Consider the following 21,491-nt stretch of genomic DNA (forward strand, 5'->3'; position numbering starts at 1 on the left):
CCTGGTAAATCTCTTCTGCACCCTAAAGGCTCCATCCTTCTGGTAGTGTGGTGGCCAGAATTGAACACTATACTCCAAGTGTGGCCTAACTAAGGTTCTGTACAGCTGCAACATTTTTTTTTTTTTTAAATTTAAAAAATAAATAAATTTTAGAGTGCACAATTCATTTTTCCAATTAAGGGGCAATTTAGACTGGCCAATCCACCTACCCTACACATCTTTGGGTTGTGGGAGCGAAACCCACGCAAACACGGGGAGAATGTGCAAATTCCATACAGAGTGACCCAGAGCTGGGATCGAACCTGGGACCTCAAGCGCTGTGAGGCAGCAATGCTAACCACTGCGCCACCATGCTGCCCCCTATATAGCTGCAACATGACTTGCCCATTTCTATACTCAATGCCCCGGCCAATGAAGGCAAGCATGCCGCCTTCTTGACCACCTTCTCCACCTGTGTTGCCCCTTTCAGTGACCTGTGGACCTGTTAATCCAGCTTAACCATGCGTGCTGATTTCTATCGACAGGACCAAAGGACAGAAGAAGGTGGTTCAGCAGGGGTATAAAGACCAGCAGACATCAGTTTCTGTCTTGTGCCACGGGCTCCACTGGCAGCAGAAAGGAGGGCCGATGCTCGGGGATGACCTACCTTCCTTTGGAACAGGAGGAGGCCATTCAGCTCCTCGAGCCTGCCGCCCCATTCAATGACATCATGGCTGATCTGTAACCCAACTCCATATACATGCCTTTGGCCTACATCCCTTAATGTCTTTGCTTAACAGAAATTTATCTCAGATTTAAAATTAACAACTGATCCAGCTATAACTGCAGTTTGTGGGAGAGTTCCAAACCTCAGGCTATACGTGCATAGATCATCAAAGATGGCAGGACAGGTTGAGAGAGCAGTAAATAAAACAAACAGTATCATGGGCTTTATTAAGTGGGGCGCAGAATATAAGAGCAAGGTGGTTATGAAATGTCTATGAAAAAGTGGTTGGGTCCTTACAGGAGGCCGCCTCCACCCACTCCCACTACCTGACCACGCAATATTCGCTGCCCAGTAGTAATTAATGAAAATCAGAAGAGCTAGCCCTAGCCCCCCCCCCCCCCCCACCCAAAGCAGGGTTTTACCCGCTCAAAAAAATCCCAAGATCACTGCATTTACTTTTCTGAAAAATTGGAAGGCTCTGAAAAACAAAAAACCTTGGGAGGACCGTCATTTTAACTGTCTGTACCCACCGGCCAATGACAACGAGAACGGGTCCCACCTCCGAAAGTCCCCCCCTCATCTGTTCTACCAACCGACCCAAATTCAGTTTATGCAGCTTCTCCCACTCCTGCGCCACCTGGATACCCAAATATCGAAAGCTCTCTCCCACCACCTTGAATGTCATCTCACCCAGTCTCTTCTCCTGCCCTCTCGCCTGGATCACTCTTACCCATATTCAATTTATATGCCGAGAACCGGCCAAATTCCTCTAATATCCCCATAATCCCGCCAAACCCCCCACAGCAGGTCCGATATGCACAAATGTAGATTGTCCGCGTAAAGCGAGACCCTGTACTCCACCCCGCCAGACCCATGACGTTCTTAATGCCATTGCCAACGGCTCTATAGCCAAGGCAAACAACAGTGGGGAAAGTGGACATCTCTGCCTCGTTCCCCGGTGTAACCGGAAATAATCCGATCTCACCCAATTCGCCCGCACACTCGCCACCGGTGCCTGGTATAGCAACCTGACCCAATCCACAAATCCCAGCGCAAATCCAAACCGCCCCAGGACCTCTCCTAAGTATTCCCACTCCACCCGATCAAAAGGCCTTCTCTGCGAGCATGGCCACCACTACCTCAACCTTAAGTAACCTCCTAAATGTTGGTCGCCAAATGCCGCCCCTAACAAACCCCGCCTGGTCCTCCCGTATTACCCCTGGGATGCAGTCTTCAATCCTTGTGGCCAGGATCTTCGCCAGTAGTTTGGCATCCACATTTAACAGGGAGATCAGTCTGTATGACCCACAATTTTCCGGTCCTTATCCCGCTTTAAAATGAGGGAGATCGACGCCTGTGACAACGTTGGGGGGACGCACTCCCAATTCCTTTGCTTCATTAAAGGCCCTTACCAACAACGGTCCCAACACCTCGGAGAACCTCTTGTGTGGGCGCTGTGCGGGGGTCCTGCGAACCATGTCCATATGTTTTGGGCATAACCAAGGCAGAGGGGTTTCTGGAAAGGGTGTACTGACATCATGTCAGAGGTCGCAAAAGTGAGGGTGGTGCCAAGTCCAGAGAAGGCGACCTTTGGTGTGTAGAAATATCCAGGAGCCCATGGGATGAGAGAGGTCGATGTCCTGGCCTTTGCCTCCCTGGTGGCCCGGAGACAGATCGTGCTAGGATAGAGGGACTCGGAGCCCCGAAGTCAGGGGTATGGGTTAGCGAGGTGGCAGCCGTTCATCGTCCTCTTCGAGAAAAATTAAGCTGTCGGGGAGGAGGGGTTTAGGAGGCATGGGAGATACGAAAGAGAGAGAGACACACAGAGAGAGAGAGAGAGAGAGAGCGCTGAAAAGATTCACAAGAATGATTCCGGGGTTGAGGAATGTCAGTTCCGTGTGTAGATTGACGATGCTAGGATTGCCCTCCTCGTGGGAGAGAAGGTCGAGGGGGAGATTTGATGGAGGATCTTTTTAAAACAGCGAGTGGTTAGGGGTGAGGATACCCTGCCCGAATAGCATGCGGGAGTCAGATTCAAATAAGGGTTTCAAAAGGGAACTGGGTCAGAATCTGAGTTGCTTGTGCAGAGGTAGCATCGAGGTGATGGGCCAAACCACCTCCTTCTGCGCTATAATCCAGCGTTGGCAGCATTTTTCTTTCTGTCTGAACCGTCGAGACGGTCAAACCCCATTGTACTGAAACGGCACAGAGTGCACAGTAAAGCGAGTCTCACCTCCACACCAATCCTCTTCTCCCCGTACACAGATTCTCCTGGAACCATGTTCTTTGTCACCAGAGCATCTTCCTTACCACGGCATATGAACACCCCTGACCAGAGAGAGAGAGAGAGAGCAGCAGTCAGTCACAGGGCATGTGGATCGCCAGCCCACCCCAGCACCGGCTCAGAACGCCACCAAGCAGCCAAAGAGGTACTTTCCTCAACTGCATGCTCGCTCGCAATGTGGTAAACGCATGGGCCAATCAGCGCACAGCAAGATTACACAAACAGCAACTCGACTGGCAACACAAGATCAAGACCCGACCTCCCAACCGGCGCTGGCTCGGTCGTAACCATTGATACCTTCATCGTGAATCTATCTCCCGTTCCTTCATTTGTTCCAACATCATTGTTCCTGTCCTCACTGAATCACCCCCCACCCCATTACCACAAGACATAGGAGCAGAATTAGGCGATTTGGCCCATTGAGTCTGCTCGCTATTCAATCATGGCCGATATTTTTCTCATCCCCATTCTCCTGTCTTCTCCCCATAACCCCTGATCCCCTCATTAATCAAGAACCTATCTATCTAGGCCTTCTGCACACACAGTGACTTGACATCCACATCCTTCTGCAGCAATGAGTCCCAGATTCACCACCCTCTGGCTGAAGAAATTCCTCCTCATCTGTTTTGAAGGACCATCCCTTTGATCTGAGATCGTGTCCTCTGGTTCTAGTTTCTCCTACAAGTGGAAACATCCTCTCCACGTTCACTCTATCCAAGCCTCGCAGTATCCTGTAAGTTTCAATATGATCCCCCCTCATCCTGCTAAACTCCATCGAGTACAGACACAAGAGTCTTCAACCACTCTTCGTATGACAAGTCCTTCTGGGGATCATTCTTGTGAGCCTCCTCCGGACCCTCCCCAAAGCCAGCACATCCTTCCTTCGATACAGGGCTCAAAACTGCTCACAATATTCCGAATGGGGTCTGACCTGAGCCTTATACAGCCTCAACTCCTGCTCTTGTATTCTAGCCCCCTTGACATTAATGCTAACATTGAATTTGCCTTCCTAAATGCCAACTGAACCTGCATGTTAACCTTTAAAAAATTTTTTTTTTTTTTAAAGAGTACCCAATTAATTTTTTCCAATTAAGCGGCAATTTAGCACAGCCTATCCACCTACCCTGCACATCTTTGTGTTGTGGGGATGAGATCCACACAGACACGGGGAGACCGTGACCCAGAGCCAGGATCGAAAACGGAGTCCTCATAGGCAGCAGTGCTAACCACTGCACCACCGTGCCATCCCACCTGCATGTTAACCGCAAGACAATTCTGAACTAGGACTACCAAGTTCCTTTGTGCTTCAGATTTCCAAAGCCTTTTCCCCATTTAGAAAGTAGTCTATGCCTCTATTCTTCCTACCAAAGTGCATCTCACACTTTTCTACATTGTATTCCATCTGCCACTTCTTTGCCCACTCTCCTAGCCTGTCCAGGTCTTCTGCAGCCTTTCTATCTCCTCAACACAACCTGTCTCTCTACATATCTTTGTATCATCTGCAAACCGAGCCACATTGCCCCAAGTTCCTTCTTCCAGATCACTAATATATACTGTGAAAGCTGTGGTCCCAATGTTTGCAGAACACCACTAGTCACCGACTGCCATCCTAAAAAGGATATCCCCACTCTCTGACTTTTGTCAATCCTCTATCCATGCCAGTACTTTGCCCCCAACATCATGGGCTCTCATCTTATTTAGCAGCCTCCTGTACAGCATCTTGTCAACGGCCTTCTGGAAATCCAAATGGATCACATCCCCTGGTTCTCATTCCCTCCTCAAAGAACTCTAACAAATTTGACTCTCTTGAAGTTCTGGTCTGCCACTGGTGTCTTCCACCGTGAAGACTGATGCAAAGTACCTATTCAGTACCTCAACATTTCTTTGTTTCTATTACTACTTCTCCAGCCTCATTTTCCAGTGGTCCAGTTCATTCTTGCCTCTCTATTACCTTTTATACATTAAAAAAACCTCTTGCAATCTTCTTTTATATTACTAGCTAGCCTATACTCTTTTTCATCTTCCCCCATATTGCTTTTTTAGTTGTCCTCTGCTCTCTTTTAAAGGCTACCCACTAATTCACGCCACATTGTATGCTTTTTCTTTTACGCTGTCCTTGACTTCCCTCGTCAACCATGGTTGCCTTGTCCTCCCCCTCAGCAGGGTTTCCTCCACCTTGGGATGAATTTCTGTTGTGCCTCCTGAAATACCCACAAAAACTCCTGCCATTGCTGTTCCAGTCTTCTCTGCTAGGCTCCCCTTCCAATCAACTCTGACCAGCTCCTCCCTCATGTCTTTGTAGTTACCTTTATTCAATTGTAAAATTGTTACATTGAATTCCAGCTTCGCCCTCTCAAACTGCAGGGTGAATTATATCATATTGCAGTCACTGTTTCCCAAGGGTTCCTTCACCTGAAGCTCTCTAATCAAGTCTGCCTCATTACACATCACCAAATCCAGAATTGCCTGTTCCCTTGTAGGCTCTACCACAAGCTGCTCCAATAAACCATCTCGTAGACATTCCACAAATTTATTTTCTTGGGACCCGCTACAAACCTTTCCCAGTCCACCTGCCCACCTGCATGTTGAAGTCTCCCATGATTACTGTAATATTGCCATTCTTGCATGCCTTTTCTGTCTCCTGATTTATTTATAATAATCATAATAATCTTTATTAGTGTCACAAGTAGGCTTACATTAATAATGCAATGAAGTTGCTGTGAAAAGCCCCTAGTCGCCACATTCTGGTGCCTGTTCGGGTACACAGAGGGAGAATTCAGAATGTCCAATTCACCTAACAAACATGTCTTTCGGGAATTGTGGGAGGAAACTGCAGCACCCGGAGGAAACCCACGCAGCCACGGAGAGAACATGCAGACTCCACAGACAGTGACCCACGCCATTTTCTGCCCCACATCCTGACTTCTGCTAGGGGGCCCAAACATAACTCCCGCCAGCACCATTTTTCTTTTGCGATTCCTCAACTCTACCCACACAGATTCTACGTCCTCCGACCCTATATCACGTCTTGCTAGCAATTTAAGTTAATTTCTGACTAACAATGCAACCACACTTCCACTGCCCATCCTTTCCACAGGACACATATTTAGATCCCGGCCCTGATCCCCTTGCAGCCACGTCTCTGATGCCCACAACATCGTACCAGCCAATTTCAATGCTCACAACAACCTTGTTTCGTATACTGCGCACGTTTAGGTACAACACCCTCAGTCATGCATTGACTCCCCAACTTCCCATAGTTGTCCCTTTTTTTGCTCTGCCTGAAGTTGGAATCCTGCCGCTTTCTATATTCTCTGATATATTACGTGTTCTGGAAACTTTACTAACCTCTCCTGAGCCCTCGGCCCCATTAATTATTTTAAAGTCCTCAACATTAACCGATTATATGATTCACCAGGACTCTGGTCCCATCTTGATTCAGGTGAAGACCTTCCCATCAGAACCAGATCTCTTCTTTCCCAGTACTGGTACCAATGTCCCATGAATTCAAACCCATTTCTCCCACACCAACCTTTGAGCCACACATTTACCACTTTAATCTTATTTACCCTGTGCCAATTAGCTTGTGGCTCAGGTAGTAATCCAGAGATGATTACCTTTTTGGTTCTGCTTTTTAAATTTAGTCCTCAGATGCTCATATACCTTCAGCAGAACCCCCATTCTTGTTCTATACATCGGTGGCACCTATGTGGACCATGACAACTGAATCTTTACCCTCCCATTCCAAGTTCCTCTGCAGCCCAGATGAGATATCCTGAACCCAAGCACCAGACAGACAACACATCCTTCGGGATTCTCGATCCTGGTCACAGAGAACAGCGTCTATGCCCCTAACTATACAAGCCCCAATTACTACTGCATTTCTTTTCTCTGCCCCCACTTGAATGGTTCCTTACCACAGTACTGTGGTCCATTCGTTGATCCTCCCTGATCCTTCACACAGGAAACAAGAATCTCAAACCTGTTGGACAAGTTCAAGGTGGAGGCTCCTGCAACCCTACACTGGATCCCTCTATCTGCCTCACTCGCTGCCACACCCTCCTGACCCCACCACTGGCCAAATTCAAGTTAGTTAGTCTGAGGGGTGTGACTGCCTCCTGAAACACAGCGTCCAGGTAACTCTCCCTCTCCCTGATGTGTCGCAGTGTCCGAAGCTCAAAATCCAGCTCATCAACTCGGAGCTGGAGTTTCCCAGGCAACCGACATTTACTTCAGATGTGGTGATTGGGAATCACAATGGGGTTCACCAGTTCCCACATCATGCAGGAACAACACATCACCTGGCCCATTTCCTCCGGGTGCTGCAATGTTGTTTAATTAGATTGAATTGTGTTTTTCAAAATTTCAAGCTAGTTTTAGTCTTTCTAATTGTCAAATATTTCTCTTTTTACCTTTAATCTGAAAGCATCTTAGAATAGGTCACACAAATTAGCAGTTACCTACCAGCCAATGATAATAATAATAATCTATATTAGTGTAACAAGTAGGCTTACATTAACACTGCAATGAAGTTACTGTGAAAAGCCCCTAGTCGCAACATCCTGGCACCTTTTCAGGTACACAAGAGGGAGAATTTAGAATGTCCAAATTATCCAACAGCACGTTTTCAGGACTTGTGGGAGGAAACCCACACAGACACGGGGAGAACGTGCAGACTCTGCACAGAAAAGTGACCGAAGCTGGGAATCGAACCTGGGACCCTGGCGCTGTGAAACAACAGTCCTTCCGTGCCACCATATAGAGTTTTCCTACATTGGGACTCCTGAATGGTTTTTCACATTCCGTCCACTGCAGAAGGACCCTTTCAGCTCCCGCTCTGACTCTCTCTCTCAGCTCGCGCTCCGACACTCGCTAACTCTCTCAGCTCGCGCTCCGACACTCGCTAACTCTCTCAGCCCGCGCGCCCGCGCTCCGATCTCCCCTCAGCCCGCGCTCCGACCCCCCACTCAGCCCGCGCTCCGACCCCCCACTCAGCCCGCGCTCCGACCCCCCACTCAGCCCGCGCTCCGACCCCCCACTCAGCCCGCGCTCCGACCCCCCACTCAGCCCGCGCTCCGACCCCCCACTCAGCCCGCGCTCCGACCCCCCACTCAGCCCGCGCTCCGACCCCCCACTCAGCCCGCGCTCCGACCCCCCACTCAGCCCGCGCTCCGACCCCCCACTCAGCCCGCGCTCCGACCCCCCACTCAGCCCGCGCTCCGACCCCCCACTCAGCCCGCGCTCCGACCCCCCACTCAGCCCGCGCTCCGACCCCCCACTCAGCCCGCGCTCCGACCCCCCACTCAGCCCGCGCTCCGACCCCCCACTCAGCCCGCGCTCCGACCCCCCACTCAGCCCGCGCTCCGACCCCCCACTCAGCCCGCGCTCCGACCCCCCACTCAGCCCGCGCTCCGACCCCCCACTCAGCCCGCGCTCCGACCCCCCACTCAGCCCGCGCTCCGACCCCCCACTCAGCCCGCGCTCCGACCCCCCACTCAGCCCGCGCTCCGACCCCCCACTCAGCCCGCGCTCCGACCCCCCACTCAGCCCGCGCTCCGACCCCCCACTCAGCCCGCGCTCCGACCCCCCACTCAGCCCGCGCTCCGACCCCCCACTCAGCCCGCGCTCCGACCCCCCACTCAGCCCGCGCTCCGACCCCCCACTCAGCCCGCGCTCCGACCCCCCACTCAGCCCGCGCTCCGACCCCCCACTCAGCCCGCGCTCCGACCCCCCACTCAGCCCGCGCTCCGACCCCCCACTCAGCCCGCGCTCCGACCCCCCACTCAGCCCGCGCTCCGACCCCCCACTCAGCCCGCGCTCCGACCCCCCACTCAGCCCGCGCTCCGACCCCCCACTCAGCCCGCGCTCCGACCCCCCACTCAGCCCGCGCTCCGACCCCCCACTCAGCCCGCGCTCCGACCCCCCACTCAGCCCGCGCTCCGACCCCCCACTCAGCCCGCGCTCCGACCCCCCACTCAGCCCGCGCTCCGACCCCCCACTCAGCCCGCGCTCCGACCCCCCACTCAGCCCGCGCTCCGACCCCCCACTCAGCCCGCGCTCCGACCCCCCACTCAGCCCGCGCTCCGACCCCCCACTCAGCCCGCGCTCCGACCCCCCACTCAGCCCGCGCTCCGACCCCCCACTCAGCCCGCGCTCCGACCCCCCACTCAGCCCGCGCTCCGACCCCCCACTCAGCCCGCGCTCCGACCCCCCACTCAGCCCGCGCTCCGACCCCCCACTCAGCCCGCGCTCCGACCCCCCACTCAGCCCGCGCTCCGACCCCCCACTCAGCCCGCGCTCCGACCCCCCACTCAGCCCGCGCTCCGACCCCCCACTCAGCCCGCGCTCCGACCCCCCACTCAGCCCGCGCTCCGACCCCCCACTCAGCCCGCGCTCCGACCCCCCACTCAGCCCGCGCTCCGACCCCCCACTCAGCCCGCGCTCCGACCCCCCACTCAGCCCGCGCTCCGACCCCCCACTCAGCCCGCGCTCCGACCCCCCACTCAGCCCGCGCTCCGACCCCCCACTCAGCCCGCGCTCCGACCCCCCACTCAGCCCGCGCTCCGACCCCCCACTCAGCCCGCGCTCCGACCCCCCACTCAGCCCGCGCTCCGACCCCCCACTCAGCCCGCGCTCCGACCCCCCACTCAGCCCGCGCTCCGACCCCCCACTCAGCCCGCGCTCCGACCCCCCACTCAGCCCGCGCTCCGACCCCCCCTCAGCCCGCGCTCCGACCCCCCACTCAGCCCGCGCTCCGACCCCCCCCTCAGCCCGCGCTCCGACCCCCACTCAGCCCGCGCTCCGACCCCCCACTCAGCCCGCGCTCCGACCCCCCACTCAGCCCGCGCTCCGACCCCCCCCTCAGCCCGCGCTCCGACTCACTCTCTGCTCCCACTCCGACTCTCTCTCTGCTTCCACTCAGACTCTCTCTCTCTCTGTTCCCGCTCCGACTCTCTCGCTCTCTCTCTCTGTTCCCGCTCCGACTCTCTCTCTCTCTCTCTGTTCCCGCTCCGACTCTCTCTCTCTCTCTCTCTGTCTGTTCCCGCTCCGACTCTCTCTCTCTCTCTCTCTGCTCCCGCTCTTTTAAAATCTCTGCTCTGATCGCTTCTCAGCCTTTTGGCTAAGATCTGGTATGTGTCTCTTGTGGGGTCCATGAATTGGATTCAATGTGAATTTGAATTGCAGGCGAGGAGCTGGATTCGGGGCTCGCCCCTGTCCACTCTGGAGTTCCAGCTTTGTAACTCAGAAAAATTAATTAAAAAAAAAAAAAATCTCTGCCCTGACTCACGGCCCCCGCTCTGACTCTCTCAGCTCCTGCTCTTTTAAAACTTCCTCCTATCTGGTGCTACCCCGTTAAACCAACTACGTCAGCCATTGACCTGAAATGTTAACCCAGTTTCTTTCTCCCTCCCTCCTTCTCTCCATAGTTGGCGCCAGACGCTTATTTCCAATATTCACCCGTAACGTAATAACAATTAGAGCCGCGGAATCAGGACACCCACCTTCGTGCCTGTGCGGCTCCACGGTCACCCTCGCCCCACCTCGGAATCCTCCTCTTCCTCCACGGCCTCCTCCTCTTCCACCACCCCGACCTCGGAATCCTCCTCCTCGGCCTCCGGGGGACCTGAAACCACCACCTGTGAGCGACAAAGAACCAGATTCAAGCAACTTATTTAAATTCTGCATTAAATGTAGCAAAACATTCCAAGGCCCTTTAATGGAGCAACTCTCAAGAAATTCAACACCAGAGGTGGCATGTGGAACAGTGGTTAGCACTGTGTCTGTGGCACGGAGGACCCGGGTTCAATCCCGGCTCTGGGTCACTGGCCGTTTGGAGTTTGCACATTCTCCCAGTGTCTGCGTGGGTTTCACCCCCACAACCCAAAGTTGGGGTCAGGTGGACTGGCCGCGCTAAAATTGCCCCTTAATTGGAAGAAGAAAATTGGGCATTCTAAATTTATTTTAAAAAAGAAATTCAACACCAATCCACACAGTGGGGTGGGGGGGGGGGAAGAGGGGAAGAGAAAACGGAGACCATGATCAGTTTATCCCAGCCTCAAATATATTCAATGATGGGAGTGTCCACAAGCATGCACAAAGATGGACAGCAGGTTGGAGGATGGGACAGCCAAGAATGACCAAAAGATTAATCAGAAAGGAAAAATTAGAGTACGAGAGAAAAATAGCCCAAAATATAAAAGATGGAAAGCAAGCATTTCTTTCGATATTTGAGCCAGAAGAGTTAACAAAGTGAGCATCGGTCTTATAGAAAGTTAATCTGGGGAATTAATAATGGAAAACAAGGAGATGGCAGATGAATTGAACAGCTATCTCGCGTTGGTCTTCATAGAATTTACAGTGCCGAAGGAGGCCATTCGGCCCATCGAGTCTGCACCGACTATAGAGAATACAAGTAACATTCCAGAAATAGCTGTAAAATCAGGAAATGGGAAAACTCAGGAAAATTACAATCACCAGGGAAGTGGTACTGAGCAAATTATTGGGAGCTGCAGGCTGACAAGTGCTCAAGGTTCCGATGTACTTCATCCTAGGGTCTTAAAGAATGGCCGGTAAGATAGTGGATGAGTTGGTTGTAACGTTCCAAAATTCTCTGGATTTACAAGAAGAACTAGCAGCAGTGGGCCATTCAGCCCCTCAAGCCTGCTCCACCATTCAATACGATGATGGCCGATCTCACCTCGGCCTCAACTCCACTTTCCTGTCCATTCTCCATAACCCACCAACCCATTACGAATTAAAAATCTGTTCATATCTTCCTTAAAATTTACTCAAGTGAGGTTCCATTGGGTGAAAAGATAGCAAATGTAACTCCTTCATTCAAAAAACGGGAGACAGAAAGTAGCAGACTACAGGCCAGTTAACCCAACATTAGCATACTGGACTAAATCGCTGGCATTTAAAAGCAGACCAAGGCAGGCCAGCAGCACGGTTCAATTCCCGTACCAGCCTCCCCGAACAGGCGCCGGAATGTGGCGACTAGGGGCTTTTCACAGTAACTTCATTGAAGCCTACTTGTGACAATAAGCGATTTTCATTTCATTTCATAGTGAAATTGTTAGAAGCCATTATTAAAGAAGTTATAGCAGGACACTTGGATAAGCTCATTGTAATCAGGCAAAGTCAACATGGTTTTGTGAAAGGGACATCATGTTGAACCAATTTATTGGGTGGAGAAGTAACATGTGCTGTGGATAAGGGGGAACCAATGGATGTACTGTACTTACATTTCCGGAAGGCATTTGATAAGGTGCCACATCAAAGGTTGTGAAAAATAAACGCTCATGGTGTAGGGGATAACGTATTAACATGGATTGAAGATTGGCTGGTTAACAGGAAACAGAGTAGGTATAAATGGGTCTTTTTCTGGTTGGCAGGAAGTGACGGGTGGGCAGCCCTGGGACGTCAACTCTTTACAGTTTATTTTATTTTTTAATGTTTACAATTAAGGGGCAATTTAGAGTGGCCAATTCACCTATCCTGCACATCCTTTTGGTTGTGGGGGTGAGACCCACGCAGATACGGGGAGAATGTGCAAACTTCACACAGACTGACTCGGGGCCAGGATCGAATCCGAATCCTCAGCACCATGAGGCAGCAATGCTGATCACTGCGCCACCGTAACACCCTCACTGTTTACAATTTATATAAATGAACTCAGATGAAGGGACCGAGGATACGGTTGCTAAATCTGCCGATGACACAAAGATACGTAGGACCGCAGGGTTTGAAGCAAACGTATGGAGAGCCACAATCTTATTAAAGGGTGGACCCCCACCCTCCCGCCGCGAGTGACCACCTCCTGATTCACACGCTGGCCTCTGGTGTAGAGAAGCCCAAAGATTCACAACCCTTTGAGCAAAATTGTTTCGCCCGAGACAGAGCCTGTGTTTCAGATTCCGAGCAGTGGAAACAATCTCTCAGTGCTCACAGAATTGTGCAAGTTTCAATGAAATTGCCTCTCTATCTTTGAAAGTCCAGAGAAATTAAACCCAATTTACTCAACCTGTGGTCATAGGGCAACCCCCTCATCCCAGGGACCAATCTAGTGAACCTGCTCTGTACCACCTCCAATGCGAGTCCTTCAACGCAGAGACCAAAACTGCACACAGTATTCCAGGTTGGGCCTCAAGAAAACCCTGTACAACTGGAGCAAGACTTTATTATTGTACTCCAATCCCCTGGCAAAGGCCAACGCACAATTGGTCTTCCTATTTGTTTGCTGTACCTGCATGCTAACTTTCCACCTTCCTTCTACAAGAACACCCAGGTCCCCCTGAAATGCAACACTTACAGCTTTCCTGTCTTTAAAAAAAAAATTGTTTTTAAATTCTTACCAAAGGGTGAAGAACTTCACATTCCCCCATCCCTTATACTCCATCTGCCATTTCGCACACCCAACCTGTAGATATCTCTTTGCAGCCCCTGTGTCCTCCCCACAGCTTACCTTCCCACATAGCTTTGTTTCACAGCAAACTGTGATACATCACTGTCTCTTCATCAAAGTCATTGATATGGATTGTAAAGAGCTGAGGCACTAACCCTTGCATCACTCCACTATTCGCTGCCTACCAACAGAGAAAAGCCCCATTCATCCCCACTCTGCTTCCTGTCCATTAACTAATCCCCTATCCATGCTAATACTCCCAGCTCCACGAGTCCTTATCTTCAGAACCACAGAATTGTTACGGGGCAGAAAGAGGCTATTTGGCCCATCCTGCCTCTCCAAATGAGCACCATGACAATGCCATTCCCCTGCCATTGCTTTTTTTAAAGAAAACATTTTAGAGGCATTTATAATTTTAACACTTCAACGACGTCCAACAGAGACAGAACCCACAACAAAATAACCATCACCCCCCCCCCCCCCGCCCAACACAAATCCCAACCAACCTGGCTTATAAATACACACCGTCAGCCATTCCCGCTATTGGCTTTCCTACCGTTATTCGTCACTCCCATGCCTCCGTTTCTCCCCCATCCTCGTCCCCTGCTGACAGTCTAATTTTTCTCAAAGAAGTCGATGAACGGCTGCCACCTCCGAGCAAATCACTGTAGCGAACCCCTCAAGGCAAATTTAATTTTCTCAAGCCCGAGAAACCCCACCACGTCGCTAACCCCCCGACTTTGGGGGCTCAGCATCCTTCCATCCCAGTAAAATCAGTCTCCGGGCCGCCAGGAAAGCAAAGGCCAGGACGTTGGCTACTCCCCTCTCTTCCGACACTCCAAAGGTCACCCCCTCTGATTCCCCTGTACCCCTGGGCATTGATTCGGTTCAAATAATCATCTAATGCCCTCTCGAGTGACTCGGTTGAACCTGCCTCCACCACACTCCAGGCAGAACGTTCCAGATCCCAACCACTCGCTCAGTGAAAACATTTATTCCCACATCACAGTTGCTGACTTTGCAACTCACTTTAAATCTGCGCCCTCATATTCTTTTTTTCCCTATTGAACCCAGGTCCTCAGCGCCGTATGCAACAGTGCTAACCACTATGCCACCCTCCCACTCGTTCCTAATCCTTTTACGAGCAGGAACAGTTTCCCCCCTGACTGCTCTGTCCGGCCTCATGATTTTGAACATCTTTATCAAATCTCCTTTTCTCAGCCTCCTTCTCTCCAAAGAGAACAGCCCCAACCTCTCCAATCTATCCTCATAACTGAAGTTTCTCATTCCTGGAACCATTCTTGCTTATTATCTGGCTGTGTGGCACCTTATGGAATAAGACTACAAGAACAAGGAGCAGGAGCAGGCAATTCAGCCACTCGAGCCCGCACCGCCATTCAATACGATCATGGCTGCCCTCTTCTCTGGTTTCAACTCCCATTTTCCTGCCTGTTCCTCATTACCCACCAACTCATTAAAATCTGTCTATCTCCTCCTTCAATTTACTGAAGGCATCCACAGCATTCTGGGATAGTGAATTGCACAGAAACACGGCCCTTTGAGTGGTGTAATCTCTCCTCATCTCTGCTTTAAATCTGCCAACCCTTATCCTTAAACTATGACCTCTCGTTGTAGATCGTACCACAAGAGGGAGCATCCGCTCTACATCTACTTTGTTAATACCTTTTATCATTTATAACTCAATTATGTGCGGCACAGTGGTTAACACTATTGCTTCACAGTGCCAGGGTGGCAGGTTCGATTCCCGGCTTGGGGTCACTGTCTGTGTGGAGTCTGCACGTTCTCCCAGTGTCTGTGTGGGTTTCCTCCGGGTGCTCCGGTTTCCCCCCCACAAGTCCCAAAGACATGCTTGTTGCGTGAATTGGACATTCTGAATTCTCCCTTGGTGTACCCAAACAGGTGCCAGAATGTGGCGACTAGGGGATTTTCACAGTAACTTCACTGCTGTGTTAATGTAAGCCTACTTACAATAAGATTATTATTAATTAGAAATGTTTTGGAAATCCAGGTACGCTGCACCCACTAGTTCCCCATTATCTACCCTACCAGTTATGCCCTTAAAACATTTGTCATCATAGATTATCATAGAATTTACAGTGCAGAAGGAGGCCATTCGGCCCATCGAGTCTGCACCGGCTCTTGGAAAGAGCACCGTACCCAAGGTCAACTCCTCCACCCTATCCCCATAACCCACTAACCCCACCCAACACTAAGGGCAATTTTGGACATTAAGGGCAATTTATCATGGCCAATCCACCAAATCATTGTCAAAACATGATTTCCCTTTAGTAAAACCACGTCGAGTTGTTCTGATCAAACTATGCTTCTCTAAGTGTATTGTTAAGAATTACTTAACAATAGATTTCCTCAACAACTAACATTAGGCTAACTGGCCTGTAGTTCCTAGTTTTCTCATTCTCCTTTCTTGAAAAGTAGAGTGTATGTTTGCCAACTCCCAATCAAGTGGGACCATTCCTGAATCCAAGGAACCTTGGAAAATCACAGCTAAAACGTCTCTGCAGATATCTCTTTTTGAACCTGGGGTGTAGGTCATCAGGTCCTGGGGATTTGTTAGATTTTAGTCTCTTAAGCTTCTCTAAAACTTTAAACTCTGCTGGTATTAATTTTCCTAGTCTCCTCACCCCCAGGTTACTGTCTATTTCTGGTATTGAACTTGTGTCTCCAACTGTAAAGACAGATAGAGAATATTTGTTCAATGCCTCCGTCATTTCTTCGTTCCCCTCAAGATCATTTCTCCTGTCCCTGATTCAAATGGTCCAAGTTAGCCACTCTCTTCCTTTTAATACATTTATAAAAGCTCTAACAACCCGCTTTCATAATTCAGGGCAGTTTACTCGTGTGTTATTTTCCCCCTTTTATCAGCTTTTGGTGGTGTTATGCTGGTTGCCAAAACATTCAACCCTCAGACTTGTTGCTGTTCTTGCACATTTGATCCAACATGATGCTCAACTTCAAGTGAACCATATTGGGTTTTCCCCTCAATGTTTTTACTCTATCTACCCAATCTTCTCCAGTTCTCCCCGAAAGTTCTGTAATTGGTGGCTGAGTTTTAGTTTAGGATTCTTATTTACAATCGGGGCATGTCACTTTCAAACCTACCGTAGAAGTCAATGGTGTTATAAGACCATATGACATAGGAGCAGAATTAGGCCACTCGGCCCATCGAGTCTGCTCCGCCATTCAATCATGGCTGATATTTTCTCATCCCCATTCTCCTGCCTTCTCCCCATAACCCCTGATCCCCTCAAGAAACTATCTGATGATCACTATTTCCAGCGAATCATTTACTACATCACTCCTTAACCCTACTTCATTCCACAATATTAGGTCCAAGATAACTTTAACCCATCTCAGTTCCATAATGCAGTGCTCCAGGGAACTGTCATAAAAACATTCCACAATCCCACTCAAGTGACCACTCTTGCCAATTTGCATTCCCAGTCTATACAAAGTTTAAAGTCCCCCACATCCATTACGTTTCCCTTGTTACAAGTCCCAATAATTTCTTGTTTAATGCTCTGTCCAATGGTATAACCACCGTCAGGAAGCCTATAAACCACTCCCACCAGTATTTTCAAACGCTTTGCTCTTCCTAATTTCCACCCACATCGACGGCACTTGGATGATCTCCCTGGGCCAGGTCCTTTCTCATGAGTGTGCGTATGTTCTCCTGGTCTGTCAGGGCTGCCCAGCTCCGCCTCCTTTGCTATTTTGTTTGTCTTCCAGAGCAATGATTTTCAAACTTTTTTTCCAGGACCCATTTTTACCAACCGGCTGACCTGCGCGACCCACCATTTTCTTCATTGTTGCTGACAAAAATGGAGGAAATGATTTTGGCTCCCTTTGGCCACCCCCAAACTTGTAAAAACAAAAGGCTGCGACCGCATTTAAAAAATGCTGCCGCACTGCGGATGCGTACCGATGATCGGGCACGCATGCACAGTGTGGCCGAATTTTGTTTATACGGTCGCGGCCTTTTCGAAGGTAGCCATGATGTGGAGGTGCCGGCGTTGGACTGGGGCGAGCACAGTAAGAAGTCTTACAACACCAGGTTAAAGTCCAACAGGCTTGTTTCAAACACTAGCTTTCGGAGCACTGCTCCTTCCTCAGGTGAATGAAGAGGCATGTTCCAGAAACATATGTATAGACAAATTCAAAGAAGCCAGACAATGCTTGGAATGTGAGCATTAGCAGGGTGATTAAATCTTTACAGATCCAGAGATGGGGTAACCCCAGGTTAAAGGGGTGTGAATTGTCTCAGGCCAGGACAGTTGGTAGGATTTCGCAGGCCAGGTGGTGGGGGATGAATGTAATGCGACATGAATCCCAGGTCCCGGTTGAGGCCGCACTCATGTATGCGGAACTTGGCTATAAGTTTCTGCTCGGCGATTCTGCGTTGTCGTGCGTCCTGAAGGCCGCCTTGGAGAACGCTTACCCGGAGATCAGAGGCTGAACGCCCTTGACTGCTGAAGTGTTCCCTGACTGGAAGGGAACATTCCTGCCTGGCGATTGTCGCGCGATGTCCGTTCATTCGTTGTCGCAGCGTCTGCATGGTCTCGCCAATGTACCGTGTACCTGGTGGGTGATGAACATCTTGCCAAGGTCATCCCCACACCCCCACTACTTGCCTTCAAACAACCGCGCAACCTCAAACAAACCATTGTTTGCAGCAAACTACCCAGCATTCAGAACAGCGACCACGACACTACACAACCCTGCCATGGCAATCTCTGCAAGACGTGCCAGACCATCGACATGGATACCGCCATTACACGTGAGAACACCACCCACCAGATACGCGGTACATACTCGTGCGACTCGGCCAACGTTGTCTACCTCATACGCTGCAGGAAAGGATGTCCTGAAGCGTGGTACATTGGCGAGACCATGCAGACGCTTTACCTCGGAACCCCCCACAGGGCCGGAGGAGATGAGGCGCTTCTTCGATGGGCTGACCTTCCCAAAGGTGGGCAGGGGATTGGTACAGGGGCTGAGGCCCCCGATTAGGGCTGAAGAAGTAATGGGGGGCCTGAAGGCCATGCAGTCGGGTAAAGCCCCAGGGCCGGACGGGTATCCAGTGGAGTTCTACAAAACGTTCTCGGGGATAGTGGGGCTGGTGCTGGTTAGGGCGTTTAACGAGGCGAGGGACAATGGGGTGTTACCCCGACGATGTCGCAAGCCACCATCTCGCTGATATTAAAACGGGATAAAGATCCGGAAGCCTGTGGGTCCTATAGGCCAATCTCCTTGATTAATGTTGACGCTAAACTACTGGCCAAGATCCTGGCGTCCAGAATGGAAGACTGTGAACCGGACATGATTGTGGAGGACCAAACGGGGTTTGTAAAGGGCAGGCAGCTGGTAGCCAACCTAAGAAGGCTACTCAATATGATTATGATGCCCCCGGAGGGCAGAGAGGTGGAGGTAGTGGTGGCAATGGATGCCGAAAAGGCTTTTGACCGGGTGGAGTGGGACTATTTATGGGAGGTGCTGGGACGGTTTAGGTTTGGGGGAAGGCTTTGTGGACTGGGTTAGACTGCTATATCAGGCCCCAGAGGCTAGTGTAAGGACGAACAGAACGACTTCTGCGTATTTTCGACTATACCGTGGGACAAGACAGGGATGCCCCCTCTCTCCATTGCTGTTTGCGTTGGCCATAGAACCACTGGCAATTGCTCTGAGAGCGGCAAGGGGATGGAAGGGAATGGTCGGGGGGGGGGTAGAACACAAGGTCTCGCTCTACGCGGATGACCTGCTTTTGTACGTGTCGGATCCAGTGGCAGGAATGGACGGGATTATGGAAATCCTAGGGGAATTTGGTCAGTTTTCAGGGTACAAGTTGAACATGGCAAAGAGCGAGATGTTTGTGGTGGAGGCGAGGGGTCAGGAGAACAGGCTATGGGAGCTACCGTTTAGGCTGGTTTGGGAATGTTTTTGGTATTTAGGGATGCAAGTGGCATGGGACTGGGGCAGGATGCACAAGTTGAACTTGTCTAGGCTGGTGGAGCAAATGAGGAGCAAGTTTCGGAGACGGGATGCGCTCCCGCTGTCACTAGCAGGGAGAGTACAGACGGTGAAGATGACGATCCTCCCGAGATTCCTATTTATTTTTCAATAAAATCATCCTGGGATTTGTTTGGGCGGAGAAGTCCCCGGGGGTAAAGAGGGGGATGCTGGAACGGAACCGTAGCGATGGGGGACTGGCGTTGCCAAACCTCAGCAACTCCTACTGGGCGGCTAACATAGCCATGATAAGGAAATGGATGGTGGGTATGGGGTCGGTTTGGGAGCGGGTGGAGGCTGCTTCGTGCAGGGGCACCAGCTTAGCAGCCCTGGTCACGGCTCCTCGCCGGCCAGGTACTCCGCCGAGTGGCGGCGGCTCTGCAGATTTGGGGCCAATGGAGGAAGCATTCGGGGGAAGTGGGAGCGTCGGTCTGGTCCCCAATCTGCGGCAACCACCGATTTGTCCCGGGGAAGATGGACGGCAGGTTCCGCACGTGGCGGAGGGCTGAGGTGGGAAGGATGGGCGACTTGTTCCTGGAAGGGAACTTCGCGAGCTTGAGGGCACTGGAGAAGTTTGGGCTGGCACGGGGAATTGACTTTCGGTACTTGCAGGTGCGGGATTTTGTACGTAGACAGGTCCCGTCCTTTCCATGCCTTCCACCGAAGGGGATCCAGGACAGGGTAGTTTCCAGGGGAGAGGTAGGAGAGGGGAGAGTCTCGGATAGTTATAAGGAGCTGATGGGAGCGGAGGACACAGGGACCGAGGAACTGAAACTCAAGTGGGAGGAGGAGCTTGGTGGGAGTTGGAGGGAGGCGTATGGGCAGATGCTCTGAGGGTAAATGCAACCGCAACATGTGCTAGGCTCGGCCTGATTCAGTTCAAAGTAGTTCAGCGGGCCCACATGACGGTGGCCCGGATGAGTAAATTCTTTGGGCTGGAGGACAAGTGTGCTAGATGTGCGGGAGGACCAGCGAACCATGTCCACATGTTCTGGGCGTGCCCGAAACTCAGGGGGTACTGGCAGGGATTTGCGGACGTCATGTCCCGGGTACTGAAAACAAAGGTGGTGATGAGTCCAGAGATGGCGATTTTTGGGGTGTCGGAGGGCCCGGGAGTCCAGGAGGGGATAGAGGCCGACGTTGTGGCCTTTGCTTCCCTGGTAGCCCGGCGACGAATACTGTTGGCCTGGAGGGACTCAAAGCCCTCAAAGACCGAAGTATGGCTGTCAGACATGACAAGTTTTCTCGGCTTGGAAAAAAATCAAATTCGCCTTACGAGGATCACTATCGGGGTTCGCCCGAAGGTGGCAACCATTCATCGACTTCTTCGCAGGGAACTAATCGTCAGCGGGGGTAGGTAGAATAGTGGAGTAGGGGGGGGAAAGAATAGGTGGGTCTTTTTGCGAGAGAGGAACTGCTATTTGCACTATGTTTTTGTAATTGATATTTGCACACTATTACTGTTTACAATGCCAAAAATACCTCAATAAAATTGTTAGTTAAAAAAAAATAGAGCAGAGGGGGGGGAAGAGAGTTAGGACCAATTGGATTGATCTATCAAAAAGTCAGGGCATGCGTGATGGGCTGAAGGGCCATGCTCTCTGCTCTAAGATCCAAAAACACTTTTCCGGAATGTTATACAGCCACACCTGACAGCACAGCGCAAAGGCACACCACATACCTCTGCTTCCTCTGTCACCGAAGCTCCCACGTCCTCCAAAACCCCCACGTCCCCCTCGATCGCCGAAGCCCCCACGTCCCACTCGATCGCCGAAACCTCCTCGTCCCCCGAAGCCTCCTCGTCCCCCACGATCGCCGAAGCCGCCACCGCGCGGAGAAAACCCTGCAAAAGAAAAGAACAAAGGGTGAGTAGCTGTACAAAACTACACACTGTTCATTAATGGAGAAGGAGACACCGACAGACTCCATCTCGACAGCGCTCTTCATAACCAGAGGATCCTCAGAGCCAATGATGAAGCTTTGTTTTGGAGTTGTCACTGTCTCAGCAAACAGCAATGTGATCGAGTCACTTCCCTCAGAGCTGGGCAAAC

At 51.3% G+C, this 21,491-nt stretch overlaps 1 protein-coding gene across 1 annotated transcript in view; it reads right to left on the reverse strand.

Annotated features, from left to right (window-relative positions):
• fbl (fibrillarin) overlaps positions 1-21,491 on the reverse strand; it is a 35,087-nt gene that overhangs the window by 10,056 nt on the left and 3,540 nt on the right. Inside the window, exons 2-4 of the mRNA XM_072468866.1 lie at positions 21,122-21,283; positions 10,493-10,627; positions 2,940-3,034 (exon numbers count right to left, since the gene is read on the reverse strand). Coding sequence (XP_072324967.1) covers positions 2,940-3,034; positions 10,493-10,627; positions 21,122-21,283 — 392 coding nt within the window. The remainder of the gene's footprint in view (positions 1-2,939; positions 3,035-10,492; positions 10,628-21,121; positions 21,284-21,491) is intronic.

The sequence above is a fragment of the Scyliorhinus torazame genome, chromosome 12 (assembly GCF_047496885.1).
Source record: "Scyliorhinus torazame isolate Kashiwa2021f chromosome 12, sScyTor2.1, whole genome shotgun sequence".
In the NCBI taxonomy this organism is placed as follows: Eukaryota; Metazoa; Chordata; class Chondrichthyes; order Carcharhiniformes; family Scyliorhinidae; genus Scyliorhinus; species Scyliorhinus torazame.